Source organism: Kluyveromyces marxianus, chromosome 4 (assembly GCF_001417885.1).
Source record: "Kluyveromyces marxianus DMKU3-1042 DNA, complete genome, chromosome 4".
NCBI classification, from domain to species: domain Eukaryota; kingdom Fungi; phylum Ascomycota; class Saccharomycetes; order Saccharomycetales; family Saccharomycetaceae; genus Kluyveromyces; species Kluyveromyces marxianus.
The window spans coordinates 144,487-171,132 of NC_036028.1; the positions used below are offsets into that span (position 1 = coordinate 144,487).

Genomic DNA, 26,646 nt, shown 5'->3' on the forward strand with positions numbered 1-26,646 from the left:
CACATGAACTAAACTATGCAGGGCTTGCACCATCTGCTCAAAATATAAAATTACAACATTACAGAACTAGCGAAACTTAAAAATACAGATTTATTTAAGTTAGTTAACCGCCTTCTTACTTTTCTTCTTCCTTGTAGATATGGTTTTAACCACAGGAATACCACCAGCATAGTTATTCGATAGCACTGGAAATTGCTTTTCGTAAAGCTTTGGGACAGCCTTCACCTGTTTCAGCAATATGGCTTCTCTTAAAATGTTTTGTGCTCTATGATATAATGAAACCTCTTCGCTTGTTGGCTTAGATATCTTATTAAGTTTTACTCTTTTACGCTTTAGATCTTTCAATTTCAGCAAAATTTCGGAAAGAAGTTGTTGTTGCTTACCTTGTTTAAAAGCCTCAATATCTTCCTCAGTTATTTCGTTACTGGGTTGCCATTCAAAGAGGTTCTTCAAATTAATTTGTACTGGTTTCGTTTGATCCGCCATCACTACTACTTCGTCTTCCGAGGATTCCCTAGCATTTTCCGGTTCTTCATCTGTTGTAGCATTCTTTTCTTCATCGGTTTCGCCCGCGTCATTACTAGCTTCTTTTTCTCCGTTGTTCTCTTCTTTAGTCTCCACTTTTGGTTCGGTTTTTGCCTCCACTGCTGCCTTTTCCTTCTTTTCTTTAGTTACCATTTCGTACCACATCTTATATCCGACCTTTTCTAGCCATATGTCTCCCTTACGTGAGCAATCAGTGACTGACTTGAATTCCGATATGCTTGGTGCAAAAGACTGATACTGTCCGTAATCCAACCATTTTGACGTTGGTAGTGGGTACCAATTTGGATGTAAGAACGATGTCATGATCTCTGTAGGTGATATAGTAGGATCTGGAATGTGTGATGTGTTAGCAGCCACAAACCCTAATCTGTTAGCAGGCTGAGAAGACGCTTGTGGAAGAATCTTCACTATATGCATCTCTTCGTGTGGAACTTCCTTTGGTCTCTTATCAAGTGATGATCTCGATATTACAGAACTGAATAGATGACCGTCTTTCGTTTCGGTTTGTAGCGTTTCAGCGTATGGCAATTGATACACCTGAGATATCTTTAAAAAGTCATTAGATATAGTCCTCGAAAAAACACTTTCTTCCAAGGCGGCATCTGCATCTGAACCATTAATAAGCTGAACACCAACTCTATAGCACTCTCTCAATATCAATTCGGATGCAAACTTGTAGAATTTGTCCACCATTTGGTAAGACCTTGTGCCTTGCGAGTAGTAATGGATCAGTATAGAGCAGACGAGCTTGATATCATGGTATATTCTATAAACAGCGTCGCTGTGTTTTTGATAATCGCCATTCGCAAACTTCTCAGATATTGAAATTGACTCAATATCATCTGCTATCTTAATATCTGGGTTCTCATCAAATTTAGCCCTCAAAAAACTCACATAGGACTCATAGATATTCTTGGGATTCGATTCAAAGAATTCTGTTGGAAACTTTTCATCCAAAGCTCTGCATTTTGAAGAAGCACTTCTTAGTACCGCAGCCAAGTTTTCAAAAAACTCCTCTTTTAGAGATTCCGTCATCGCAGGTATGTTGCGTAGCAATTTGGCAATTCTCGCTTAAGTTACCCTTCGCAAGTATTTCAAACAACTGTCTATATCCAATTCTACTCTGTTTTTTTTGGCGTAAATAGTAGTGATAAACAGCTACCCAACCTAACATCTTGAAACTTCAAAATTATCAAATCCGTACACAGTGACATCGTACACATCATGGTAAAGGTGATGAGCTTGAGGCCCTTGCCTGAACGGAAGCTGAATGAGTGTCAGCACCGTGCAAACTGATATAACGGAGTTGGTAAATGGTTAGAATCTATATGTAGTTTCTATGAAAGTAATTAAATTCTTAAATGTGAATTTTAAGTGAGGTTTTTAGTGTATTAATGCTTGACTTGGTGACTTTTGAAAGCCTTTGGAGTTAGAAGCTTTTTAACCGTCCATACACCATGCTCTTTCACTTGATGCACAGGAATTGGGTTAAGTTCCCAACCAATTTTGATATCACTATCGTTGGGAGAGCCGAACCTAGGTACGACGTAACAGTATCTTTCTGTGGGAGAAATGTCGATTGGTTTTAGACCTTGGCCCGTGATCGGTTTCCCGTAAGTGAGCAATGAGCCTTTTCTGGCTACGTTTGCTAGCGGTGTGCTTTTTATGTCACACAATGTTTTCATTCTTGTTTTAGCTCTTTCGTTGTTACTGTTGATATGCAAAGAGTGGAAAACCAAGTATTTTGGTGGTTGTTCCCCGCATTGGTTGAGGATAGAATTTGGGTGAATGTAGACAAATAGATCCTCAACTTCCGAAGTTTTCTCAGCAAGAACTGGCACATAAGGTATACTCGATATGTTGCTTTTGTTGATCGTTACATCTTCTGGGAAAAGTTGATCGGCACGGATAGCCACTTGATCGATAAACCCTGCTGTTATCATTTGCTTTAGTAATTTTATTTGGGTTTCTGTAGGGACGGAGCTCTTCAGATCTTCATCCTTGACTTGAACAGCAACACTTTCCTTTGATGTGACAGATTTTATGATAAACATGACTTGCTTCCTGAGTTTTAGGATTTCTTCCATGGTCTTTTCTCTTAAGAAATTTTTATGCATAAAAGAGTAATGCTGTTCCTTAGGAATGTAATCAAGTGCTGAGACGGCACTTAGGAGCCTTAAAACATCGCTAAACTTATCGAGCTTATTGAACTTCATACTACTCTTGATGTATCTAGTACGAAGTGCTCTCTTTCTCTCTTCAGCCTCGTGGTCTACTGGATCTTCGACTACGGATCTTTTCACGTCTTCATCATCATCTTCATCTTTGTTTGCGTTCTCCTTATTAGATGCATTAGCATCAGGGATAAAGCTAGAGATACCAAGCTCTTGTTCCGATAAGAATGGCTCACCAACTGATAGAGCACTGACAATTGTGACGACGTACTTTAGACAGTCGTTTTCATTACCAACTAGAAGCATCTTGGCAAATCTTGGACTCAATGGGAATAAACTCATAGCTCTACCGTCCTCAGTTATTCTTTCGTTGTTGTCTAGTGCACCTAGATACTGCAAAAGCTTTTGCGCCTTGGCTAGTGCAGATGGATCTGGAGGAGTTGGAAATGGGAAGTTAATGATGTTATGAATTGCCATACTCTTCATCTGAAGAACAATACTCTCAACAGGCATACGCAAAATTTCAGGTTTTGAGAACTGCTCAAAATCTCTTTCATAAACAGCAGAAGAGTACAAGCGATAACAGTGACCAGGACCTGTACGACCAGCTCTACCACTTCTTTGGTCTGCAGATGCCTTACTGATCCAGTCAATTTCGAAACTTTGAACACCAGTAGTCTCGTCAAATTTACGTTCTTTAGACCTACCACAGTCCACGACATATCTAACACCAGGGATTGTCAAAGATGTTTCTGCAACGTTAGTAGCAACAACACACAATCTAGAACCTGGCGGAGGATCTCTGAAAACCTTCATCTGTTCTTTAGTAGGTAGCAAAGAATACAATGGAAGAACATATAATGGGTCTCTATCGGTTTGTCCTTCTTCCAAAGTTTCTTCGAAACCTTCCTCTTCCTCTTCCGCGTCTGAACCTTCTTCATCCGAGGGCAAGTCTTCTTCAAACTGCATCTCCTCTTTGACCGCGACACTGAAATCAACATCTTCAGCTTCAACATCTGCAGTTGCTGCATCTACTCTCACTGTTGGAATATTGTCTTTTTGAATTAAGCTTTGTCTCTTGGGGAATGGGAATTCTTTACGCAACCTTTTAACCATGTGGGTAATTTCCTGCTGACCAGTCATAAACACTAGGATAGCCCCAGGAGGCAATCTTTGATGGATTTTACAGGTCTTTCTGAATGCTTCTTCGGCATAATCGAATTTAGTTTTACGGTTAAAGTGAACTGCCACTGGATATTGTCTTGCATCAACCTTTAACACTGGTGGTGGTGTAGGGAATAATGCTGGATTTTCACTGAAGTCCGAAACCCTTAAAGTAGCGGACATGATAATTAGCTTTAACTTTTTGTTTTTGACTGGATCCTGAGCATGTTCTTTTGCACGTAGTCTAACACATCGACTTAACATACCAATTAGGATATCTGTGTTAATATTCCGTTCATGAGCTTCATCAATGATAATTGAAGAATATTTCGTAAGTTTGAAATCGTTCATCATTTCTCTTAAAAGAACACCATCAGTCATGAATTTCATTCTGGTGTCCTGTTTGGTGGAAGAGTCAAAACGAATCTGGTATCCAACATATTCACCATGATCACCCATTTCATTAGAAACACGGTTAGCCATGGAAACCGCAGCAACTCTTCTGGGTTGAGTAATACCTATCATGCCAGGAGTGTCAGCAGATGAGGAATTACCATAACCGGACTCATACAAGAACTGCGGTACTTGTGTAGTTTTACCAGAACCTGTTTCACCACAAATGATAACTACATCATTATGGTTAATAGCTTCCATAATTCTATACTCTTCAGCGAAAACTGGAAGTGCGGTTCTAACTAGCTGAACCTCATCAGACCTCTGAACTTTCACATAAAATGCTTTACGTTTTAGATTCTCATCGACATTGAAGTTATCACCTTGTAAACCATCATCCATATCCTCTATTCTTTCAGTCCTCTCGACTTTGATGTCCAATTTTGGCATTACTGCTTCTACGTCTCTTCCTTCAAGTTTTTTAATCTCCTGGTTAGCCCATTGTTTGAATTCCTCAGCAACTGTGGTTTTTGATTCCTCTTCTTCCTCTTCTTCGTCAGATTCCTCTTGTTCTTCATCACCGCTTGATGATTCATTATTTTCTGATGATACATCTACAGAGTCTTCATTTTCGCTTTCCTCATCCTCATCCTCATCCTCACTGGAAGAGAAGTCCTGATCATCATCCTGTTTTCGTCTCTTACGCTCTTCTTGCTCCACTTTTTGTCTCCAGTTGTACTTCTTCTTTGGCGTCTTCTTAGTAACAACCTTCGCATTAGCAAAACCGAAACCGAAACCAGAACCGCCGAATTTACTAGGTCTGTTATCAACGAATCCACCCGATTTTACTTCCGAAAACTCGTCGTCCTCCTCCTCACGATCTGACTCGCCAGCACTATCAGGATGGTCAGCATACCAATCTTTCACCTCTACCTCATCATATAGAATCTCCTTGGTCTTTTCATCTGCCAATCCCTGCTTTTCAAGCTTCAAAGCCTCCTCTATCTCTTGTCTCTTCGTTTTCCGTCCGTGACCAAGGTTCTTAGAACTCGTCAAAAGAGAGGTATCTATTTTGTAATCCTGAAGCTTCTCAATCAAAACCTTTTTTTCTTCTCTCTTCAATTGATGCTCGATAAACTTCTCCAATCTCTTCTTTTTTGTCCGCGAAATCTTAGTCTCCTTAGGAGTGAATAACTCTTCCAACTTACGCTTCTTCTCTAGCTTCTCTTCCTCAGTAAGAGGCTTCAAAACCGCAACATTTGTGTCCTCAGGCACCTTCTTTGACTCTAAATCTGAACCAGAATCATCATTATCTGAACCAGAATCATTCTCAGAATCAGAATCCGCTGCTGCTGCTCGGGTAAACTGCTTATTTCTTACCCTTTTCAACTCTTTCAACTTGGACATCTGCCCAGCACGCGCCTTTTCATTCCATCTCTTCCTATAAGTACCCATATTTCACCCTCTAATAACTACTAGAACGACAATCACCCTTCCTTGCCATATAAATCAACTATAAGAGCCCTATATTATCCTCAAGACTATACCAAAGCTGCCTTATTATTGTTTTTGTTGATGAGATGCGATGAGATGAGATGAGATGCGATGAGCTTTAAAGCTTTTTCAGCATTAAAAAGAAAAAAAACGTCGCTTTGAACGTTTTGATGATTGAATGATGATTAGTATAGTAAGCAAGAAGAAGAAGAAGAAGAGAAAGTGAAGGTTATTTTGGTTGGATATTGCTAGTATTTAGCGGTATCAAGGAGGGATTGGACGGAACAATTTGATGGATGGGATCTACACCTGAGAAACGGCGTAGATCAGAGGCTGTAGAGGAGGTTTATGGGATCCTTGACAAGCGTAATATACAATATGTTCAATTTGGATTGAACAAACGGTTCAGTACGTGGTATGGGAGCAATGTATACTTTGGAAAGGACAAACGTACGTTGGGATTCAAGGAATTGAATGAGGAAGGCTCTTTACCCGGGAGTCAAAATGGACATATTGGGCAGAATGAGACCGATAATTCAGAGTACTGGCTCGAAACATTATACGTATGTGAGTACTGCTTCAGATACACTGATATCGAACAGGAATTGGTTATGCATGAGAAATGTTGCACTTACAAGAACCACCCACCTGGTAAAATATATTATCGAAGCCCTCAATACACGATACGGCGAGTTAAGGGATCTAAACATGAGAACTTTTGTCAATGTCTCTGCCTTTTCACGAAATTGTTTCTCGACAACAAGTCGGTGTATTTCAAGGTGAAGCAATTTGAGTTTTACATTGTGTACGCTACCAACAGTACGGTACCGATGGCCTTCTTCTCAAAAGATTTGTATTCATACCAGGAGAACAATCTTGCGTGCATCCTGGTTTTCCCACCTTACCAACGGAAAAAATTGGGAACCCTCCTCATAGAGTTTTCCTACTTATTATCTCGACGCCAAAATATAATTTCTGGACCAGAGCTACCGCTATCGCCCTTTGGTTTAATTGGATATCTCAAATTCTGGTCGTTTAGCATAGTATGGCAGTTGACCGAAGGTGAATTAAGAGATGCTGCATACATTACTATTAGAGAGATTTCAGAAGTTACAGGGTTCAGAATAAGAGATGTTATCCAGGCTTTAAAGTACTTAAAATGCTTGCGTGGTGATGAAATTAACCTTAATGTCATCAGATCATGGGCTAGGAGTAACAAAGTCTCACAAGGTTTTATGATTGAAAACGAATATGTATTATTTGATGATTAATGAATGAATTAGAATTCAACTAATGTACGTATATATAAATTTTATCTAGTTTTATTTAGTTTTATTGGAACAACATTTGGATTTCTTCAACCCTTTTCTTCCTTCTTTGCTCCTCATCACCATCTACAACATCACCAATTAGTCTCTTCCTTTCTTGAATTCTTAGCATTTTCTCTTCTACACTATTGTTTACAATAAACCGGACTACTTTGACAGTCTTCTGCTGCCCTATACGATGGATTCTGTCAATAGCTTGATCCTCCATCCCAGGAGACCACCAGGGATCCATCATAAAGGCCCTAGAGGCGCATGTTAAGTTTAAACCGACTCCTCCTGCTTTCAATGATAGAAGTAAGAGCTTAATGCAACTTAGATCTTTTGTATGGAATTGTTCCAATAGTCTGGTTCTTTCCTTCATATCTAAGCGTCCATCAAATTTATAGATTTTTACTTGATCTTTGGGCAAATGAGACCCCAATTCTCTTTCGAGTATATCCAAGAACGAAGAGAATTGCGAGAATACAATGACTTGCTCACCGGGGCAAGTTTCTTGAATTTGTTTAAGATGCTTTAGCAAAGCTTTGATTTTGGTTGATTGGAAATGTGATTCAAAAGGCACCAATTCATATCCCTTCTTGGTATCTATAGGCTCACTTAACTTCAATATTGAAGTATCCGATATTGGTTCTCTGCAATAAGGACAATTAATGGGCAGTTTCTTGTTGTGTTGGAAGTCAATATATTCTGCTAAACATTGTTCACAAAATGTATGGAGACATTCAGTAACCGAAATAGCAGATATGGGTTGAATTGATTCAGTCGTACAAATAGCACATTCAAAGTCCGGTGTAGATGTGGTAGCTTTGTGATTTTCGTTGAATGCGTTATTTAGCCTTGTTAACTTTTCACTGGACATTCTCTTGTTCGAAGTACTGTCCTTTTCCAAGGCCAACATAGCTGTTATATTTGGAGTTGAAGTTTCATCCAAATTTTCAAGGTCACCTTCATCATTTTCTTCCTTTGGAGCTTCTTTGACCAAGTCTAAATGACAGCAAACTTGTCTGAGCCTTAAAATGTGAACCAAAATATTCGTGTAATTTTTCAATAAGTCACCTTTAGCTAAACCTTCTTTAACCGAATTTTCTGCATCCTTTAAGAGTGATTGGTAAACCCTGTTTTCCACCGGCGAGAGATCAAATTTCTCAACGACCACTTCTTTCGGTGGTAGTGACACTAGAGGTTCACCATCAATATCCTTCATATTTTTGGTTCTTCTTAGAAGGACAGGCTCCAATACAGCGTTTATCACGTCAAATGCCTGCTCATATTTCCCTTTTTCGAAAGGCACCGAGATATAACGATTCCAATAGTTTATATGCGACCATGGTTCCAAGTTCAAAAACTGCACTAGTGAAAAGAGATCGTTTAGCCTGTTGATGATTGGCGTGCCTGTAAGAATCCATTTTCTAGAACTTCTAAGTGCTATTACTGCTTTTGAAGTCCTTGTCATTCTATTTCTTATTGTATGACCCTCATCAAGTATTATTCTGAAGAAAACAACATCGAAGATATTTGAACTATCACGCCCTCTACCGTACTCACTTTGAATAACACCGTAGGTGGTAATTATTACAGATGGCGGGTTTGGGCCAAGAACGTATGACTTGATGTCTTTGATATTGCTTCCATAATATATTTCACATCGTTTCGATGAATCATTATTGGCCTTTTCAAATTCCGTTTGCCATTGGTTCAATAATGACATTGGGACAATAATTAATGTTGTTTTGTATGCATAGTTTCCATTTTTTTGTTGTGACAGGCTCAATTTACCAGTTTGTTGAGAAAAGAAGGTTGGAGAGGCTTCTTTAGTCGCCACGTCCTTGATGGAGAGACTTTTGGTAGTTGCTAATTTAGTACTATACTCCTCATCATAGCTTGCTGTGCAAATTAGAGCTAGAGCCGAAATTGTCTTCCCCAATCCCATTTCGTCTGCTAATATGCCACCGTTGACCATAGCTTTTATCACTGGCTTTACAGTAGAAAATTCACCCGTATACAAATTCGCATAGAAGAATTTCTCTCCTTCTTCATCATCATCATTGTGTTTGCTTATTCGATTATCAGGCCAACTGAATTTTTTCCACAGTGGGTTCATACTGTTACCATCAATGGACATTTCAGCAGCTTCCTTAGACAAATGCTTATACTCATACTCCCTTTTAAGCATCCAAGATAAACTTTGCTTTTGATATCTCCTTAACTGAAAGTTGAAGACCGTGTCATCAGGGGTAGTTTCTGGTAGTTTCTGCAATGAATCTGCAGACTGCGTTATTCTGTAGAATGATTTAAGTTGATTAATGTTCATAGCCTCTTCCTGAAATTGAGTAGCAGAAAAACCCGAGCCATCACTCTCAGAATCAGGAAGCTCTTTTGGTTGCGTTTCTATCGATTCTATCTCTCTCTTGGAAGTGTCGCCGTATACTGGCTTGATATTAATTGCGTCAAACAACGCCATGATCGCCTCCGAGCGATGTAGCTGACTCACATCCATAGTACGATTACTCAGGGATGACCTGATGCTAGCAGCACCTTCCTCAGCCTTTGTGAAAATGTTAGACGTCAAATAGCACTCAATTCTTATGTATATATCGTCCCCAACACTAAACCGTTTCCCATTGTTATCCAGTAGGTATGGCTCAAGCCGGATTTCCGAACGGTAGTCCAGCAACGGATACACAATTCGTGCAATCTCTTCGGGTATCCTCCCAAGCTCCCTGTTCTGAGCCAAGTCCATCAAACGAACCAAATGCGAGCAGTGTTGAGAACTAGACGACTTGCTCACCAAGGGAAGCGTTTTCGGTACAGTTTTTTTGAACCCAAGATGTGATCCAACAGGAACCGGCTTCACAGTTGGCCGTGTAGCAAATCCAGTCGTATAAATAGTCCCAACATACCTCACCCATTCCGCTTGTGTATCTTCCTTCATTCGCGCATCCTTTTCACTAGAGTAAAAACCTGCCTGAGAACTCGTCCTCTTGCTAGAAACAACCTGCGATGAAGAAACAACCGACAGTTCATCATCGCCATCGTCATCCTCATCAGAAAGATCAATAACAATAGGCACAGAATCACCACTCCCATCATTATTTTTACTCCGTTCACTCGCCTCCATCTCCTCAAAATACTTGTTTGCTGCTATGCTAATGCCATTCTCAACTCTACCGTATTTCTGCCACAGCGAAAGAAGTTGAGAAGCTGACACGGAATTCTCCCCCACCAAATCCTGTAAACACGAGCAAAATCTCTCTTTCTCATCATCCTCATCATCCTCATCTTGAACAAAAAGCGATCTCGATTGACCTTCTTGATCTTCTTGATCATCTTTCCCAGGCAATATCGGTTCCTCTTCGTCTTTGAAAAACCTGGGCTTCTCCATCTTTTGTTCCTGTGTCATCACTATCGCCGCAATTACCTGTCACCGTCCCTTGCCCTCTCAACAACACCTTTAACCTTTTTTATACAACGCGATGAGATGACAAGAGATGATGATGATGTACTTGCTCTATAAACCGATGTAATGACGCGATGAGGTCCTTTCGATATACATATCACGTGATTTCAATCAATGACCCTCAAAATGTCTCATTTTCTCTCTTAGAAATAGAATGGGCGGCAGAAACAGGGACGAAACAGAAGCGAAACAAGTAGTTAAGAGTTTCCAACATTTGAAAAAGAAAAAAATGAATAAATAGGATGAAAGCTCATAGACATCTAGAAGGTTGAAAGGTTTGATGTTGGAAAGAGGAAGATTAGGAGGCATTAGAGAGGGTCGATCGAGAGATAGATGAACCAGTTGAGTGGAGAAATTTAGGATAATCTATTAGGGAGTTTAGTTGATTCGTTTTAGCGAATTAGAAGTGTTAGGAAATTTTATTGTTTAGTTTGTCTTTGTTCTGTTGCACTATGTTTTGGAATGGTTAAGAGTTGGTATAGAATATGGTATCGTACCACTCAGACGATATTTGTGCTTTTATTTATTAGTTTTTCTATTGTTATACCGATTGACTGTGCCGAACAGGCGACATCTTCGAATAATAATGCGATAAATACGTTTATTGTTGTTGGTGCTGCGGTTGCACTGGTAATATTTGTGATATCGATCAGCATAGCGAGGATTCTTATATTCAGGCGAGCGTTACAGGATATACCGAAGGCATATATTCCTGTTACGACTCGGGATATGCCTCATAAGGATTCTCGAGAGTACGTGATCAAGACGATGAAAAGGGCGGGAGAACTTACGGAAAAGTTCAAGGTACCGAAGGAACCTGTGTTGCATGCTGGCATGGAGCCGAATGAAAGTGACTTATTTCCTCCTAATCTGAAGTACCATGATGTGTTGAAGTTTATTTCGGATAGGTTTAGGTTTGATGGTGCGTTGCTCACTACTTTTACGAATGACAAAGATCTCAGTATCACGTTTCGGAAAGCGTTGGTCAGTTTATCGGAGAAGGAAAATAAATCAGAGTGGAAACACCTGAACCACTTACTCCAGCTATATGATAAGTTCAGGTTCAGTGGGGAGCCTATTGAACGTGATGAGTTTATCAAGTTCATCACCCTTTATTCGTACATTTCTGATCTTTCTAACAGTCTAAGGCCCTTGAAGACAGACGAACGGGTTTCTCGTTTCCTTCACGATAGAAGTGAATACGACTCCAACTCTTTCTCGAGAAGAGGATCAGATATGTCAATAGGGTACCTCCGGCCATACCCTTCAAATGGAGTCATGCCAACCACAACACGCCAATCGCATCTGGGCGTACCTTCGTCCAACATCAATTACTACTTTGATGAGTCGGATGAACCATCGGAAAATTTGGAAGACTATCAGAGATACCACAGCATATTAACAAGGACTGACACATTTGACACCGTTATTCATAGATAACTAGATAGAAACTAATATATATATATATATATATATATATATATAAACTTGGACTTTTTTTGCATTCTTTATATTAATATCATCGACACTAAAATAATAGTAATTTTAAAAGCTTAATCTAACTCGACATATAATATATATATATATATATATATATATCTTTTCGGTACTAATAATACAGTAGGAATAAACAAAATGAGCCTCCCGCCTGCTCCCCTCCTCTCAACGCGAAGCGTTCCAAATATCATAATAATAATGGATTTACTAACAAAACTTATAATTGAGAAACTTCAGAGATATATCTGCTCAACTGTTGCTTGGTTGGCTCATGAGTTATACTTTGCATAGCGTTGCCAATAAATTGTTCAGTCAGAACAGAGTATTCATCAGCATACTTTCTCAATATACTCTTTAGGAAGGACATTATCCCTTCGTATTTCCATGCAAGATCTAGCAATGGTAATTCTTGTTCTGTTGTTTGGATTTCTGACTCTAAATCTGGTGCCACAATAGGATCAGCAGTACCAATTTCACCAACAACGGTATTGGCAGCCGCAACTAGCCTGTTGAAAACGTACTCAAACAATTCAACATTCTTATCTTCTGTCACAGCCATTTCGTTTAGTAGTCTAAAGATCGATTCGATAGAGGTAGAGTCAACAAGACTCATGTTCACACCGTATTGCTCAGTCAAAGAAAAGTTCAAAACAGCCTTGTTGGAAACTAGTCCATTGTATCTGAACGAATCTAAGATCAAATAACCCGTTTGAGAGTTACTATCCCAATATCTAACAACAGCTTCACATATCCATTGGTCCTTGATCTCTTGCGATACTTCGAGTTGGTCTAGCACAGCTGCAAGTTCTTTCTTGGAATCGTCAATATACTTATTCGCATGCGATAAAGATCTGCTACCGCAAAAGACAACGGTTTGAATCAATAAGGTAACAGCAAATCTGTTCACGTCTTGGATGATTGCGCTGTTAGATTCAGTTATGTCCTTTAATATGTCCTCCAATTCTCCCACTGTTCTGGTATCTGGTTGCTTGTGGAAGAAGTCAAGTAGTCTTGTTACATCTTCGTGGAATGGGAAGGATGGCGATCTGAAGTACAACTCGTTGTTGCGTAGGTCAGATTCATCCAACACAAATTCATCTTTGAAAAGGGATGCGTAGTAGTTGATTAAATTGTCTCTAGTGATAAAGGATGGGTTCATGTATTTTTGGAATTCATCTGTGACACTTTCTTCAACATCTGCAGAGTTGGAAGTCAATCTTAGCTCCTTTCTAATCAAGTTCTTAATGAAGATCATTCTTGGATTGTAAGTTGTAGTTTGACCCCATTGGATCGAGTCGTTTTCCCATTCATTCCATTTCCAAGAGAAGTTGAAGTTACTCATTTGAATTGAGAACCAGTCCAAGAATCTAGCCTTTAACTCAAAATCTAGTTTGTCCAAGTTGTTGTAAAAGAATCTGAATGCCCTACCAAATACAGGAGCAATTGCCTTTGGCGAGTTTTTACAAATCTCCACCAACAAGGAGTAAAAGTAAGCGAAAGATTGAGAAACGGTAGGTAGCTTAAATGTCAACTCTAAAATAGCACCGACAGCCAAATCTTCAATCTTGAACGTGCTTGCAGTTGGGTTTTCTTCAAACTGTTCCAGCAATTGCGCTACAGAGAGACCTGGTTCAGTGAAGATTCCTGACTTGAAGAAAAGGTCAATGGTAACCAATTGTCTAGCAACTTCAATTCTGTTGAACTCCATGCTTTCGATAATATCAATAAGAATATCTTGGAATAGCATACCGGCATATGTGGTAATTGGTATCACAGTGGCGAAAGGGCCAACACTGTTTGGCAAATATACTTCAAAAGAGTATCTTGGAGTTTTCCATAGACTGTCCACTGAGCCGAAACCCTTGTCAAGCCCTGCAAACTCTGCAATTTGTTCTAGCGTTGGAAGATTTAGCGGTTCGTTAAAAGAATGAACCGTTTCCTGTTTGGCCAACAAAGAATCGTAATTCAGGAACAAATCGCGTACCTGTTGCATATCATTTGCCAACGCATTTTTCACATTGGATAGAATAGCTTTAACCCAGTGGACTGGCTCGTATGGAGAGTTCTTGTTGTAAGGCTTCAACAATTCCAAATCGGTATCTTTGATGTGGTAGTCACTTTCCACAGACGCAAGCAACTCTTCAACCATACCCTTTAGAGTCTCTTGATGTTCGGAGCTGAAATAGAACAAATATGGCACGTTCAACAAAGTGTTGGTGTAAATAGCCTCGGACAAAGGCGATCTCTTCGCGTCAGACGCATTGTTCAATTCGATGGCAAACTCAAAGAATTTCTTGTACAACCCAATCAAGTCATCTGGCGAAATCATTGGCGACATGATGGATAACAGTCTCAAGATCAGTTTGGCCTTGTTCCATGGGCCCGTGTCGTGCGATTGAGTCTCATAGCTCGCATCGTGGCTCGAATTCATTAGTTCCTGTAACTGGTCAAAGAAGTAGTTTAGTACGCTTTTACCAATCTCAGGCTTAAAAGAGTTTAGCACCATGATAAGAAGCGCAATACCAGGTTGCTTATGAGGCTGTTCCAACACAACCGCACGGAAAGTCTTCAAAAGCGCATTGTTGAAATATTCATCGTTACCAAACTCATGAACAATAGCTTCACTCAAAAATTTGATATCCTCAGGGAATGCCTTCGCAGATTCCCCCATGGTTCTGATATCAGGCATCATATCCTTACATAGCAGAACTACCGGAGGCAATCTTTGCCTCTTAGGATAGTGAGGTCTAAACTCACGGTACCCACTCTCTTCTTCGTAATCTAATAGAATCATACTCTCTCTCTCTCTTGATAACTTCACTCGTATTCCACAAGTGCGAGTTATACAGATAATATTTGTAAACTGTTAGTAAAATGCGTCCTAATATCTAGTTTCTCAATGAAGTTCCCCTTCTACTGCTAAACTGCTTCAATTTCCCGAAAGAATGTGCCCATACCCATACCATAGCACATCTATCTATCTATATATACCACAAAACAAATAATTGCAAATTAACCATAGCTGTTTTCCAATTTTGTGGCTTAAACTTCTACCATATATTATCAAATACAACTCCAATAGCTTGTTTTAGTGGCACTTCGTCAATTATTAGACATCTTTTCCGTCACTTTCGTCATTGTCGTTGGCCAAAGGGAAACTTCCAAAAAAAAAAACCCCATCTTGCACTATTAGAAAAGCGCACAAAATGTTGCTGTAACCAAAAACATACCAAAACTTCTTTTAGGCATTACCTCTTGTCGGCTGGTTGGCTTTTTAAGTGAATCTGTTTACTAAATTTCACTCTTGAAATGGTAAAGCTTTGTACTGTAAATAAGTGTTGAAGATTTATTATGTTTTCATTTTTTTCTTTATTTTAGTTCATCAAATTCGAGTTTGGCAAGATTTATAAAGCCACGAACGACGGGAAGGAAGAGTAGACGGAGGAAGAGGAATGAATTCATTCATGACAATATCTATATCTATATTATGATATACTATGTATGCAGGCCTCTCGGGATGTGTGTTTAGATTTGAAAAAAATAATTTCTTTTATACATATATAGGGTTTTAGTTTTGAGTGGGATTATGCATGCTTTCTTCAAGATGTGAACGTAAGGTCTTGTAGTTGTGTTTGTAATGACTGGAGCTGCTGGTCCTTTGAATCGAGTTGCATTTTTAGTTCTGTGATTTTTAGAGACAATTCTGCTGGAGCTGGCTTGATTCCGTGTTGGTAGAGCAAGTTTTGTTCTTCTGCGATGAAACGTTTTAGTCTTTCTTCGTTAAGCTGTTGTATTAGCTCGACGATTTTTGATGATTTTTTCCTTAGTTCTGTTTCGAAGTCGATGAAGGAGAGTCCGGAGGGGGATTCTGGTTCAGCCAGGTTTCTTCTGGATTCGAGTTCGCTTTCTAGTCTTGTTTCTCTTGCAATGGACTCTGCCAATTCGGTAGATACTAGTTGTAGTTCTTGGATTAGCGAAGAGTTTTGTTTCAAAAGGTTGATATGCTCTGGTGTGATTAGAACACGCTGTTTTGGATCGGCCACTGATGCATAGGATGGGGTATATGGGACTGCGCCCTGTAGGGATTGTTGTGATGGTGATTCTTCTTCAGGTTCTTCTTGGATCTGGGTGCTTTCGCTAATGATCAAGGACTTCCGCAGTTGCATTGAAGTGCTAGACCTGGAGGATCTTGTAGGTCTTTCCATGGCAGCCGCAGCCGCAGCCGCAGCTGCGCTGGTGGTAACATTGTTCTCCTTTTCAACGGGGTTACCTGCTGATAGCGACGAGGAAGAGAACAAAGAGTGATACGACCTTCTGCGCTTATCGCTTGATGCTGACGAAGTTTTTGCCTTGAACGTGTCATTGGTGAGGCTGGCGTCATCTAGAATAATGGAGCTCCGGCTCGATGCAGGGATAATTGCGGATGTTTTGCGTTCGTGGCCCTTATTGCCCTTGATTTTTAGCAGGAAATTTTTAGCCTTTTGGAAGTTGCTGCTGGACCTTCTTGAACTTTTATCGAATTCGGAGGTATTATCAACGAAATCACTGCTGCCACTTTTCGAAGTAGCCACCCTTCCCATTGAGGCAGTCGCTCCACCACCAATATCTTGAATTTCACCGTTTATTTCACTTTCAATGTCATTGTATGGGTTCTCACTAGCGATCCGAGTGTGTGCTGGCGGGTCATGTTCAACCTTTTCAAATTGGAATAAGGAGTCTGCGTCCGTATGAACACCTTCAACCAACGCCGATGAGGGTTTCAGGTTTATATTATAATTAGACGTTTCTGAATGATTACTCTTTGTTTCCGAAAGTGGTGTTTCCAGTTGCGTCGCGTGTTCGTATTCGTGTTCGTGTTCGTGTCTGTTTGGCCCATTCTGGTCGTCGAGATCCATGACCTGTCTTGCAGGTTTGCTCAACGTCAGGATGTTCAGTTTGATCAAAGAATCTGCATCTGAAGCATTGCGGGGAGTTTCAGCTTGCGAGAGGTCTTTTTTAGCGATAAACGTCTGTTGATCCTCGTCTTCTTCGTCCTCGTTGAAACTGTGCAACGCACGATTTTGGTATGCATGCGAACCAGAGACGTCATCATCAGCAACCGATGCATGCAATTCGTACTTGAGAGGAGATCTTGGGAGGGTTGGAATTTGGTTTTGTTCCTCAGATGATGCGTTCGATGGTGTTGTTGGTGAGCTATTTTCCGAGACTCTGCCCGAGATAACGCTGTTAGTGCTTGCATACGAGCCTGAGGACGAGTTCGAGGTACCTTTACCGTTGGTGTTTGAAGGGAGTTGTTGTGGAGGTGCCAAAGGTCTAGCAGCAGCAGCAACTGGAGGCGGCACTTGTTTCCGGTTTAGGACATTATCCTGAGATGCAGTTGGTGCGCTGTAGAAGGGACGAGGGACTGATTGGGATTGTAGTGACATAGCCCTTGGACCGGATTGTGGAGGGCCTCTTTGAGCGCGCGGGCCGAAACCATTCCTGGGACCACCTTGTGGAGGTGGTAGCGGACCATAACCGTTTGGATGTCCCATGGGTCCCATGGAACCCATGGGGCCCATTGGCCGTCTATCTGTAGTCAAGGACATGGTTCTTGGATCTGGACCAGGTCCAGGACCCATTCCGGGCCCCTGGGGCCCCTGAGGGTATTGATAATGTGGTGAGTTGTTGTTGTTGTATCCAGGGCCCGGGCCGGGACGACCCATCATACGAGGCGGTGGTGCGCCTCCGCCTTGCAAAGAGTTCAACCTGCTTCCATTAGGCATGGGCATACTTCCGACCCTGGCGGCTCCACCAGGCCCTGGAGGTCCCCTAGGCATCCCACCTGGAGGACCCCTGGGTCCAGGTCCAGGTCCTGCACCTGGTCCAGGCCTTACCATCGGCCGTTGGTGGTACGTCTGAAGAGACATCGCTCTGGGCCCACCGGGAACTCCCGGAGGAGCCTGCTGCTTGGCCAATGAGTTCAGCGCCATCTTCTTCTGGTTCACCATATGTTTCCTATACTCCACATTGTTCATAGACGACGCATTCCCGCCAGAAGTCACCAGAGTAGGTATGATGGGCGAGGTGTCGTCCATGTGACCGCCATATCCATATGCGTGCCCTCCATTGTTTCTCATGGAAGATATATCATTGAACGTAAGAAAAGAACCATTGTTTTCCGGCAGAACCACATCTGCACCATCATCATCTCGATCGTCAAATGCCTCCTGGCTACGGCTGTTCCGTTTATTCTTCTTGTTCTTCCCTTTAAAGAAGTTCGAAAAGCTTGTTGAAGACGTAGACATCATCGAAGATTTCCGCTCGTTATCCATCCCATATTTACCACCACCACCAGACACTGGAGGACCCTGGGGAATATATTGGCCCGGGTACTGCTGATACTGTTGCTGCTGCTGTTGCTGCTGCTGTGGGTACTGGTACTGGTATTGTTGCTGGTACTGTTGCTGCACCGGAACAGGAGGCTGAACGTTTTCCTTCTTTATAGGGTTTTCCTTTGTTATGTCAATGTTACCGATATCACTGTGTAGCAGCTCATTTCTCCGCTGGGCCATAGCAGAAACCCCTGCGCCAGGCCGTTGCTGCTGCTGCTGTCTTGCTGCTGCCAAACCAGCGTCCATAATTTCTTATAATTAAATTCTGTTTTATTCTACTTCTATTTCAAAAACAACCGGCCGAGAATTCAACTGTTCTTAACTGGGCTAGCAACCGTCTCTTCACTTAATCACCAGGAGCTGCAAGGGTATGTTACTAGACTAGAACCAACAAGAACAACCCGTATTCTATACATTTTACTTTACAAAATGAAGTGAATTGTTGAAGAATGTGTATATATGATGAATTCCAATTTTTTTCTTTCTTTCTTGATGAAATCTTTGAGCTGAAATCTATAAGAAGCGAAGCGAAGCGAAGATCTGAGGGAGAAAGGTGGTGTTTAGGAGGGAACTAGGAGGGGCCAGAACGCCTATGCTTTGTCAGGGCATGCGTGTGTCAGCGTGTCAGCATGACAGTGTGTTTTGGATGGGTTTTTATTTTGTCTTTCTTTGCGTTTATAGTATTATATTATAGGGGAGATGAGTCTATATATAGATGGAGATATACATGGGGCCTCCCCCGGGAAATAGTCGTACACATACTTTCAAGTTCGAGTTCGAGTTCAAGCTCTCCTGGACTTGGTTTTGCGAGGTTTCGGGGAGTTAGAGTCAGCTGTGGGCTTGTGAGAAGTGGAGGATGACGACAACTTTTTGTCAGATGCCGAGTCTGAGCCAGAACCGGTCTTCTCCTGGGCACGAGCGATGTCCTCGTTGCTCTGCAACTTGACTCTGTTGAGCTCATAGATGAACCATGTGACGGTGACCCATAATAGCGCAGCTATGACGGCCAATGCGATGAAATGGATGTTTTTGGTGAGGTAGATCTGGGAACCAAGAACGCAGAGCAAGAGTGCGAAGGATACGTGCGTAGCGACGATCAGCTGGGGCGAAGTGCCGGGCTGGAAGATGCTCTCCCACAATGCGACGAAAAAGCTGGCCATTGGGTTGGGTTGGGACACACACTTGTACACTTGTTAAACTGACAAGTAGCAGTAGTAGTATTTCACATAGTAATAGTATTTTTTTTTTTTTTTCACTTTAATATACGTTTTATATATCTAATAGTAGATAATGATGAGATGAGATGAGATAATGTACAGACCGAAATATAATGCATGGGGCCGGAATGGGGCTAGCCAATTGAGCCCATTCTTGTTGAGATTTTTTTTGTTTAAATACCAGCGCCTAGGATGAAAGAACCAGCCATCATCAAACCCAATAGAATACCGTACTTGGAGTTGACTGGGTTAGCGACCATACCTGGGGCAGCATTGGAGGAAGTAGAGGCCTTGCTCTTGCCCTTGGTGGAGGAGGCAGTACCAGCGGCACTTCCAGTGGCAGCACTGGAGCCAGAAGTGGCACCAGCACCGGAAGTAGCACCAGATGCGCCAGAAGTAGCACCAGACTCGCCAGAAGAACCGGTCTTACCAGAAGAGGCACTAGAACCGGAGCTGTGGGCAGAGCTGTGAGCACCCTTGCTGGAACCTTCAGCAGAAGCAGAACCAGAAGCAGCAACAGAGGAAACGACACCGGTGGAAACAGAGGTGTCGACGGAACCGGTACCACCGTTACCGACCATACCTAGACCGGAGGCAGCAGAGGCAGAAACAGAGGATGCTTGGACGACAGCAGCTTCGACTAGACTAATAGAGTGAGACATTGTAATATTGTAGTTGTAGTTGGTTGATTGACTTGTAGAATGGTGTTCTTGTAGTGAAATAATATATTTGTAATGTGAACAAATGGAAGCGATGAGATGTTCCAATGTCGAATTGATGCTCATCTTATATACAATTTGTGTCCACTATGTATCCACCCAGAAATAGAAATCAGATATATTCCAGATCTGGAACTGAAAATACCCATGTTGCTTGGTTCAATTAGGCACCTGCCATGCTCTTTCATTCCACACATTTGCGCTGATCCAGCAGGCCCCGCTAGGCCCTGACAAGCCCTGACAAGCCCTGTTTCAACTAAATATAGCACGAAAAATGTGAAATTTCTAATGTAAAACACCAAAAAACAGAGAGAGATTCATGTCATTGCTTGGCACTGGGAAGACAAGAAGGCTTCTCGAAGAGCCAAGCTGGGTGATTACTTAAGTCCCGTTCTGGCCCAAACGGGTAATGCGCGCTGGGCTGCGAAAAAATTGCACAGAGGGGGGAGCAAACGCTAAAACGCTAAAAATAAAGAGCGAAAAAAAAAAAAACAACTTAAAAAAAAAATTGGAGGCGGCGCCGCGCCGCGCCTCGCCGCGAATTTTTGCGATCGTTTTTTTTTTTTTCGTTGCGATTTCCAGTGCGCGTGCCTAATTCGCGGATTTCTAATTCCGCGGGGTGCCCTTGGACGACCGCATAGGGAAATTTAAATACAAAAGGGTATTGTATAGATTTTGGTTTTTGGCGGATTGCGTCACGTGATAAAGTAGGACTTGTGTATGTATTATTCGTGTTTCATGTTTGAACTAGATACGCTAGGCTAAGCTATGGCTACACCAAACTATATGAGTGCTGCTGCGGCCGGGACGAGACACAGCAGCGAGAATGCGAATGCGGGCTTCCATGGGCCGGCGACGGCGCCAGCGGCGGCGCCGTTCTTGGATGTGGATGAGGAGTTCTTGGATCCAGATGCAGATGAGTTCTTGGAGGAGGAGGCGGCGGTTGCGGTTGATGTGAGGGTAACCGACGAGGCGGCAGCGGCAGATGCCAGAGACGTCGTAGTGTCTGTTATGAGGGAAGAGGGAAGAGAGGTTCCGTTGGGGTTCGAACTGGGGACGATGGAGGCATCAGCTGAGCCTGAAACTGCATCTGAACCTGAAACTGATGATGGGGCTAGCACCACCGAGTGTGTGGGTTTTGCAGAGAAGGTGGATGCGCTGAGATTGATGATCTGGGACTCGTCCAGCGAGAGAATGGAGTTGGATGGCGAGTTGGCGCCGTGCGAGAACGCATAGCTGACGCTGGCCGATTTCACCGGATCGTCCACCTTGATGAACGTTGAGAGGGACATGGTGTGTGTCTTGTGCCTTTACTTTACTTTACTTTGTTGGGAGGGGGGAGGAGTATATAATTCGGATTCGAATCCGAATCCCAAATCCCAATCACAAATCCAAATCCTTTTGGAATCAGTATCCTGGCTTGTACTTTCTTATATACCGTTATGCCGTTACATTCAACAAGGCCTGTTTCAAAGCGTATTACGTCAAAAAGACGGTGGTGGTACATACATGACTTGGCATACGCCGGTAAACATAGAGGAATCACACAGGATACACAGGACACACAGAACGCTCGACGTTCCAGAATGCTTGTTGATGCAACAATGGATGTGCCATGACGTAATGGATAGTGGATAGGGGCAGAGACATAGTGAGCCGCCGTGCAATGTGTGCAGGGCGTTCGGACGTTTCTTTTGCACATGCTTCTGGCCCCGCTGATTTACGGGGCCTGGATCTCTGAAGACCAGTCTGGAATTGTGGTGCGGGCTGGTCTAGCGTGGCGCCACAGGTGTTCCGTTTTGGGAAACTCGGGAAAACAATGGATGCGGCGCGCGGCGCGAGCGCGCAGGCGCGGCCGGCCGGAAGAAAATCAAAAATGTAAACATGTTTTAGATTTCTATGCGACATTCGCGTGTCACGTGAGTCAAATTTCTCTCACTCGTCCAGGGTGATAGGAAGATCCTTCGTCCAGGGTGATATACATTTCCCTCGTCCAGGATGATAGGAAGATCTCTCGTCCAGAGTGACCGCGCACTGGCCGAGTGAAAAATTTTGAAAAAAAAAAAACAAATTTTTTTTTCACTCGACGACGACGCACAATATAAATACTTTCCACTCTTAAGCTCATCGCTATTCCCAGAAACTTTCTGATACTTTCACTACCTCGCATTTTAAAAAGCCTTTCTTCGTCCTAAAATCCCCATCAACCAACAGTTCTACACACAGCTACAATGGGTGCCTACAAGTATTTGGAAGAATTGCAAAGAAAGAAGCAATCTGATGTCTTGAGATTCTTGCAAAGAGTCAGAGTCTGGGAATACAGACAAAAGAACGTCATCCACCGCGCTTCCAGACCATCTAGACCAGACAAGGCTAGAAGATTGGGTTACAAGGCCAAGCAAGGTTTCGTCATCTACCGTGTCAGAGTTAGACGTGGTAACAGAAAGAGACCTGTGTCCAAGGGTGCTACTTACGGTAAGCCAACCAACCAAGGTGTTAACCAATTGAAGTACCAAAGATCCTTGAGAGCTACTGCTGAAGAAAGAGTCGGTAGAAGAGCTGCTAACTTGAGAGTCCTAAACTCCTACTGGGTTAACCAGGACTCCACCTACAAGTACTTTGAAGTCATCTTGGTTGATCCATCTCACAAGGCCATCAGAAGAGATGCTAAGTACAACTGGATCTGTAACCCAGTCCACAAGCACCGTGAAGCTAGAGGTTTGACTGCCACTGGTAAGAAGTCCAGAGGTATCAACAAGGGTCACAAGTTCCACAACACCCAAGCCGGTAGAAGAAAGACCTGGAAGAGACAAAACACCTTGTCTCTATGGAGATACAGAAAATAATCTCACTAAACTCGATAATCACCATCAATCCATTTTCTTTTCTCTATCTTGTTTAGCACAGGGGGTTCTAACTGGTGTGTTCCAGCGCACATGCATACATATATCATGTTTGTAAAACTATACTATACTATACTACATAGCAGAGTCAAGAGCCAGTCAATACACGAGCCATGTACCTCCTTTTTTTAATAGCAGTTCCACTCTCGGTTGCCATGTCCAACAACCCATAATTTTTGCCTCCCAGATCCCAAACTTCTGACTTGTATATGTGTGTGTAAGTGTCCTTTGTATGTATTCTGACTTCGGACTCCGCTATATTAATTACAAAAAAAAAACGCTAAATTACAAGCCGCTAATTCCTACAAACTTTACACAGTGCCGCCACCAGAGTGGTCCAACACATACCTCCTCCAATAGAGCCCCAATAGAGCCCCAATGGCGCCCCAATGGGCACCAGCATACGCCTTTTCCCCTCCCAACAGACCAGACCTCACCTCACCTTGTCTAACTTGGAAAGTTTATGAAATTTTCTGACTGAAATGAAATAAAAAAAAAATAAAATGAAATATAATAAAAGTAAAATTACAAACTATATAAAAACCCTTCATTGCTAGTGGAACAAAGACGGCAACCTCAATATAAAAAGAATTGGTAGTTCAAATTAGAGCTTGGAAATCAGCAAGCTATAGGAGTCGTTGGAAAAAAAAACCATACCAAGTTCTCTCTTTTCTTTGGGTTTTTTTATTAATACAATATAACTCGAGAATTATAAAAAGTATTATATTAGCAAAAGATGTCAGATAGAAAGACCGCAATTCTTTCTGTGTACGATAAGACTGGTCTCTTGGACTTAGCCAAGGGTTTGACGGAACATAATGTGAGAATTTTGGCTTCTGGTGGTACTGCTAGAATGGTTCGTGAAGCTGGGTTCCCAGTGGAAGACGTTTCCACAATTACACATGCTCCTGAAATGCTAGGTGGTAGAGTCAAGACTTTGCATCCTGCAGTGCACGGTGGTATCTTGGCTAGAAACCTTGAGTCTGATGAGAAGGACTTGAAGGATCAGAACATTGACAAGGTTGATTTTGTCGTTTGTAACTTGTATCCGTTCAAGGAAACTGTGGCCAAGGTTGGGGTTTCCATTCCAGAAGCTGTGGAAGAAATCGATATCGGTGGTGTTACTTTGTTGAGAGCAGCTGCTAAGAACCATGCCAGAGTCACTATTCTTTCCGATCCAAGAGACTATGCGCAATTCTTGCAGGACTTGAAGAAGGGTGAGATTTCTGCTGACTTGAGAAACAAGTTGGCGTTGAAGGCCTTCGAACATACTGCTGATTACGATACCGCGATCTCGGACTTTTTCAGAAAGCAGTACTCTGAAAACAAGACGCAATTGGCGTTGAGATACGGTGCCAACCCTCACCAAAAGCCAGCGCAAGCGTTTGTTGCTTTGAGGGAGGAATTGCCATTCAAGGTCTTGTGCGGTTCTCCAGGGTACATCAACTTGTTGGACGCCTTGAACTCGTGGCCATTGGTGAAGGAGTTGTCTGCTTCGTTGAACTTGCCAGCAGCAGCTTCGTTCAAGCACGTCTCGCCAGCTGGTGCTGCAGTGGGACTACCATTGACCGATGTCGAAAAGCAAATTTACTTCGTTGCTGATATCGAGAACTTGTCCCCATTGGCGTGTGCCTACGCTAGGGCCCGTGGTGCTGATAGAATGTCTTCATTTGGTGACTGGATTGCCTTGTCGAACATTGTCGATGTGCCAACCGCCAAGATCATCTCTCGTGAAGTTTCCGACGGTGTTATTGCCCCAGGTTACGAACCAGAAGCTCTAGAGATCCTATCCAAGAAGAAGAACGGTAAGTACTGCATCTTGCAAATCGATCCAAACTACACCCCAGACCAAATGGAGTCCAGACAAGTGTACGGTGTCACATTACAACAAAAGAGAAACGACGCCATCATAAATAAATCTTCCTTCAAGGAAATAGTCTCCCAAAACAAGGATTTGCCAGAACAAGCCGTGATCGACTTGACTGTCGCCACAATCGCTCTAAAGTACACTCAATCCAACTCTGTCTGTTACGCCAAGAACGGTATGGTTGTCGGTTTGGGTGCTGGTCAACAATCTAGAATCCACTGTACCAGATTGGCTGGTGACAAGGCCGACAACTGGTGGTTGAGACAACACCCTAGAGTGCTAGGCTTCAAGTGGGCCAAGGGTGTCAAGAGACCAGAAAAGTCCAACGCCATTGACTTGTTTGTCACTGGCCAAATCCCAACAGAAGAACCAGAAAAGTCAGATTACGAATCCAAGTTCGAGACCATTCCTGAACCATTGACTGCTGAGGAAAGAAAGGCTTGGTTGTCGAAGTTGACCAACGTCGCTTTGTCCTCTGATGCCTTCTTCCCATTCCCAGACAATGTCTACAGAGCTGTCAGATCCGGTGTCAAGTACATCGCTGCCCCAAGCGGTTCTGTCATGGACAAGGCTGTTTTCAGTGCTGCCGACTCCTTCGACTTGGTTTACGTCGAAAACCCAATCCGTTTGTTCCACCACTAGATTTAACTAAACTCCCCTTTCACCTAATTTTCTATACAAATAAACATAATGACTCTGTTATTCCCTTTTTACATTACCTTACACTATTATTACTTTCTTACAACAAACCCAGAGAAAAGAAGAAGAACCATTCTCTGTTTGTCCTTGTTACACAACAAGACAAGACAAGGCACTACGACATATACCTAATATACACAAATATATATAAAAAATGTCTGCAGTATGGTTTTACCCAAGTGATAACTGGCCCAAAAGGCCTACACAGCGTTTAGGAATATACTGCGGTAGAACGACAACGAGATGGCCGAGCTCAATCCGCAGGCAAAGAGAAAACAAATCCTAATCGCCAAACAGAGAACTCAAGACCATGCGTCCTACTTACTCTAATGATCCGTTGACGGGGCCGCTTCTGTCTCATCCATATACTTAATGGCAACAGCCAAAGATGCAAAAGGTTCAAAGTCTCCAATACTAGGCCACGACTCAGTACCCTGCTTCCCACTCCCCCCGAAAGAGGACGAAAAACAGAGGAGAAGTAGACCCTCCTAATAAAAGGAACGCAAAGGAAACCCATAATAGAACCAATTACAGAGCTTAGCTCCTTGAGACTCTGCCTCTCAAGCGTCAATCGTGTTAGTCTACATGGACAGAAGTTAAGCAGCAATAGCAAAAATTCCTCTAATGAAAGTTAGATTCATTTCCTTCCGTCCGGCGTACCTAACTCGGATCTATGGTTTTTTTGAAACAAAAATCAAGATTAAACATAAGTATATACCATATTAATCTATTATAGCAAGTGAAGTTTTTTCAATCCATGCGATGAGCTTGCTGTATTTATACGAATTTTTTTTTTTCACTTTTTTTTTTTTCT

At 42.3% G+C, this 26,646-nt stretch overlaps 10 protein-coding genes across 11 annotated transcripts; 4 read left to right on the forward strand and 6 right to left on the reverse strand.

Moving 5' to 3' along the window:
- Positions 1-99: 99 nt before the first annotated feature.
- RSC58 (Rsc58p) lies at positions 100-1,581 on the reverse strand (the record flags this gene model as incomplete). Its single annotated transcript, XM_022819347.1, has 1 exon — positions 100-1,581. One exon carries the CDS (start codon positions 1,579-1,581, stop codon positions 100-102), a length of 1,482 nt encoding a protein of 493 aa, XP_022675922.1.
- A 356-nt stretch (positions 1,582-1,937) lies between these two features.
- ECM16 (ATP-dependent RNA helicase ECM16) lies at positions 1,938-5,732 on the reverse strand (the record flags this gene model as incomplete). Its single annotated transcript, XM_022819348.1, has 1 exon — positions 1,938-5,732. The coding sequence occupies one exon, from the start codon at positions 5,730-5,732 to the stop codon at positions 1,938-1,940; it is 3,795 nt and encodes a 1,264-aa protein (XP_022675923.1).
- Positions 5,733-6,067: 335 nt separating this feature from the next.
- Positions 6,068-7,042, forward strand: SAS2 (histone acetyltransferase; the record flags this gene model as incomplete). Its single annotated transcript, XM_022819349.1, has 1 exon — positions 6,068-7,042. The coding sequence occupies one exon, from the start codon at positions 6,068-6,070 to the stop codon at positions 7,040-7,042; it is 975 nt and encodes a 324-aa protein (XP_022675924.1).
- Positions 7,043-7,103: 61 nt separating this feature from the next.
- RAD5 (DNA helicase RAD5) lies at positions 7,104-10,499 on the reverse strand (the record flags this gene model as incomplete). The annotated part of the gene is made up of 1 exon (XM_022819350.1): positions 7,104-10,499. One exon carries the CDS (start codon positions 10,497-10,499, stop codon positions 7,104-7,106), a length of 3,396 nt encoding a protein of 1,131 aa, XP_022675925.1.
- A 519-nt stretch (positions 10,500-11,018) lies between these two features.
- On the forward strand, positions 11,019-11,996 carry DLT1 (Dlt1p; the record flags this gene model as incomplete). The annotated part of the gene is made up of 1 exon (XM_022819352.1): positions 11,019-11,996. The coding sequence occupies one exon, from the start codon at positions 11,019-11,021 to the stop codon at positions 11,994-11,996; it is 978 nt and encodes a 325-aa protein (XP_022675926.1).
- Positions 11,997-12,270: 274 nt separating this feature from the next.
- On the reverse strand, positions 12,271-14,847 carry STO1 (Sto1p; the record flags this gene model as incomplete). The annotated part of the gene is made up of 1 exon (XM_022819353.1): positions 12,271-14,847. One exon carries the CDS (start codon positions 14,845-14,847, stop codon positions 12,271-12,273), a length of 2,577 nt encoding a protein of 858 aa, XP_022675927.1.
- Positions 14,848-15,652: 805 nt separating this feature from the next.
- KLMA_40077 (uncharacterized protein) lies at positions 15,653-18,673 on the reverse strand (the record flags this gene model as incomplete). Its single annotated transcript, XM_022819354.1, has 1 exon — positions 15,653-18,673. The coding sequence occupies one exon, from the start codon at positions 18,671-18,673 to the stop codon at positions 15,653-15,655; it is 3,021 nt and encodes a 1,006-aa protein (XP_022675928.1).
- Positions 18,674-19,209: 536 nt separating this feature from the next.
- On the reverse strand, positions 19,210-20,429 carry KLMA_40078 (the record flags this gene model as incomplete). Of its 2 annotated transcripts, XM_022819355.1 has the most annotated exons (2): positions 19,210-19,616; positions 19,826-20,306. In XM_022819355.1, the coding sequence occupies 2 exons, from the start codon at positions 20,304-20,306 to the stop codon at positions 19,210-19,212; spliced, it is 888 nt and encodes a 295-aa protein (XP_022675929.1). The 2 variants fall into 2 exon arrangements, with proteins under 2 accessions (XP_022675929.1, XP_022675930.1); XM_022819356.1 differs by lacking the exon at positions 19,210-19,616 and having other exon boundaries at positions 19,818-20,429.
- Positions 20,430-22,594: 2,165 nt separating this feature from the next.
- RPL15B (60S ribosomal protein eL15) lies at positions 22,595-23,209 on the forward strand (the record flags this gene model as incomplete). The annotated part of the gene is made up of 1 exon (XM_022819357.1): positions 22,595-23,209. The coding sequence occupies one exon, from the start codon at positions 22,595-22,597 to the stop codon at positions 23,207-23,209; it is 615 nt and encodes a 204-aa protein (XP_022675931.1).
- Positions 23,210-24,002: 793 nt separating this feature from the next.
- ADE17 (bifunctional phosphoribosylaminoimidazolecarboxamide formyltransferase/IMP cyclohydrolase ADE17) lies at positions 24,003-25,775 on the forward strand (the record flags this gene model as incomplete). Its single annotated transcript, XM_022819358.1, has 1 exon — positions 24,003-25,775. One exon carries the CDS (start codon positions 24,003-24,005, stop codon positions 25,773-25,775), a length of 1,773 nt encoding a protein of 590 aa, XP_022675932.1.
- Between the last annotated feature and the right edge of the window lie 871 nt (positions 25,776-26,646).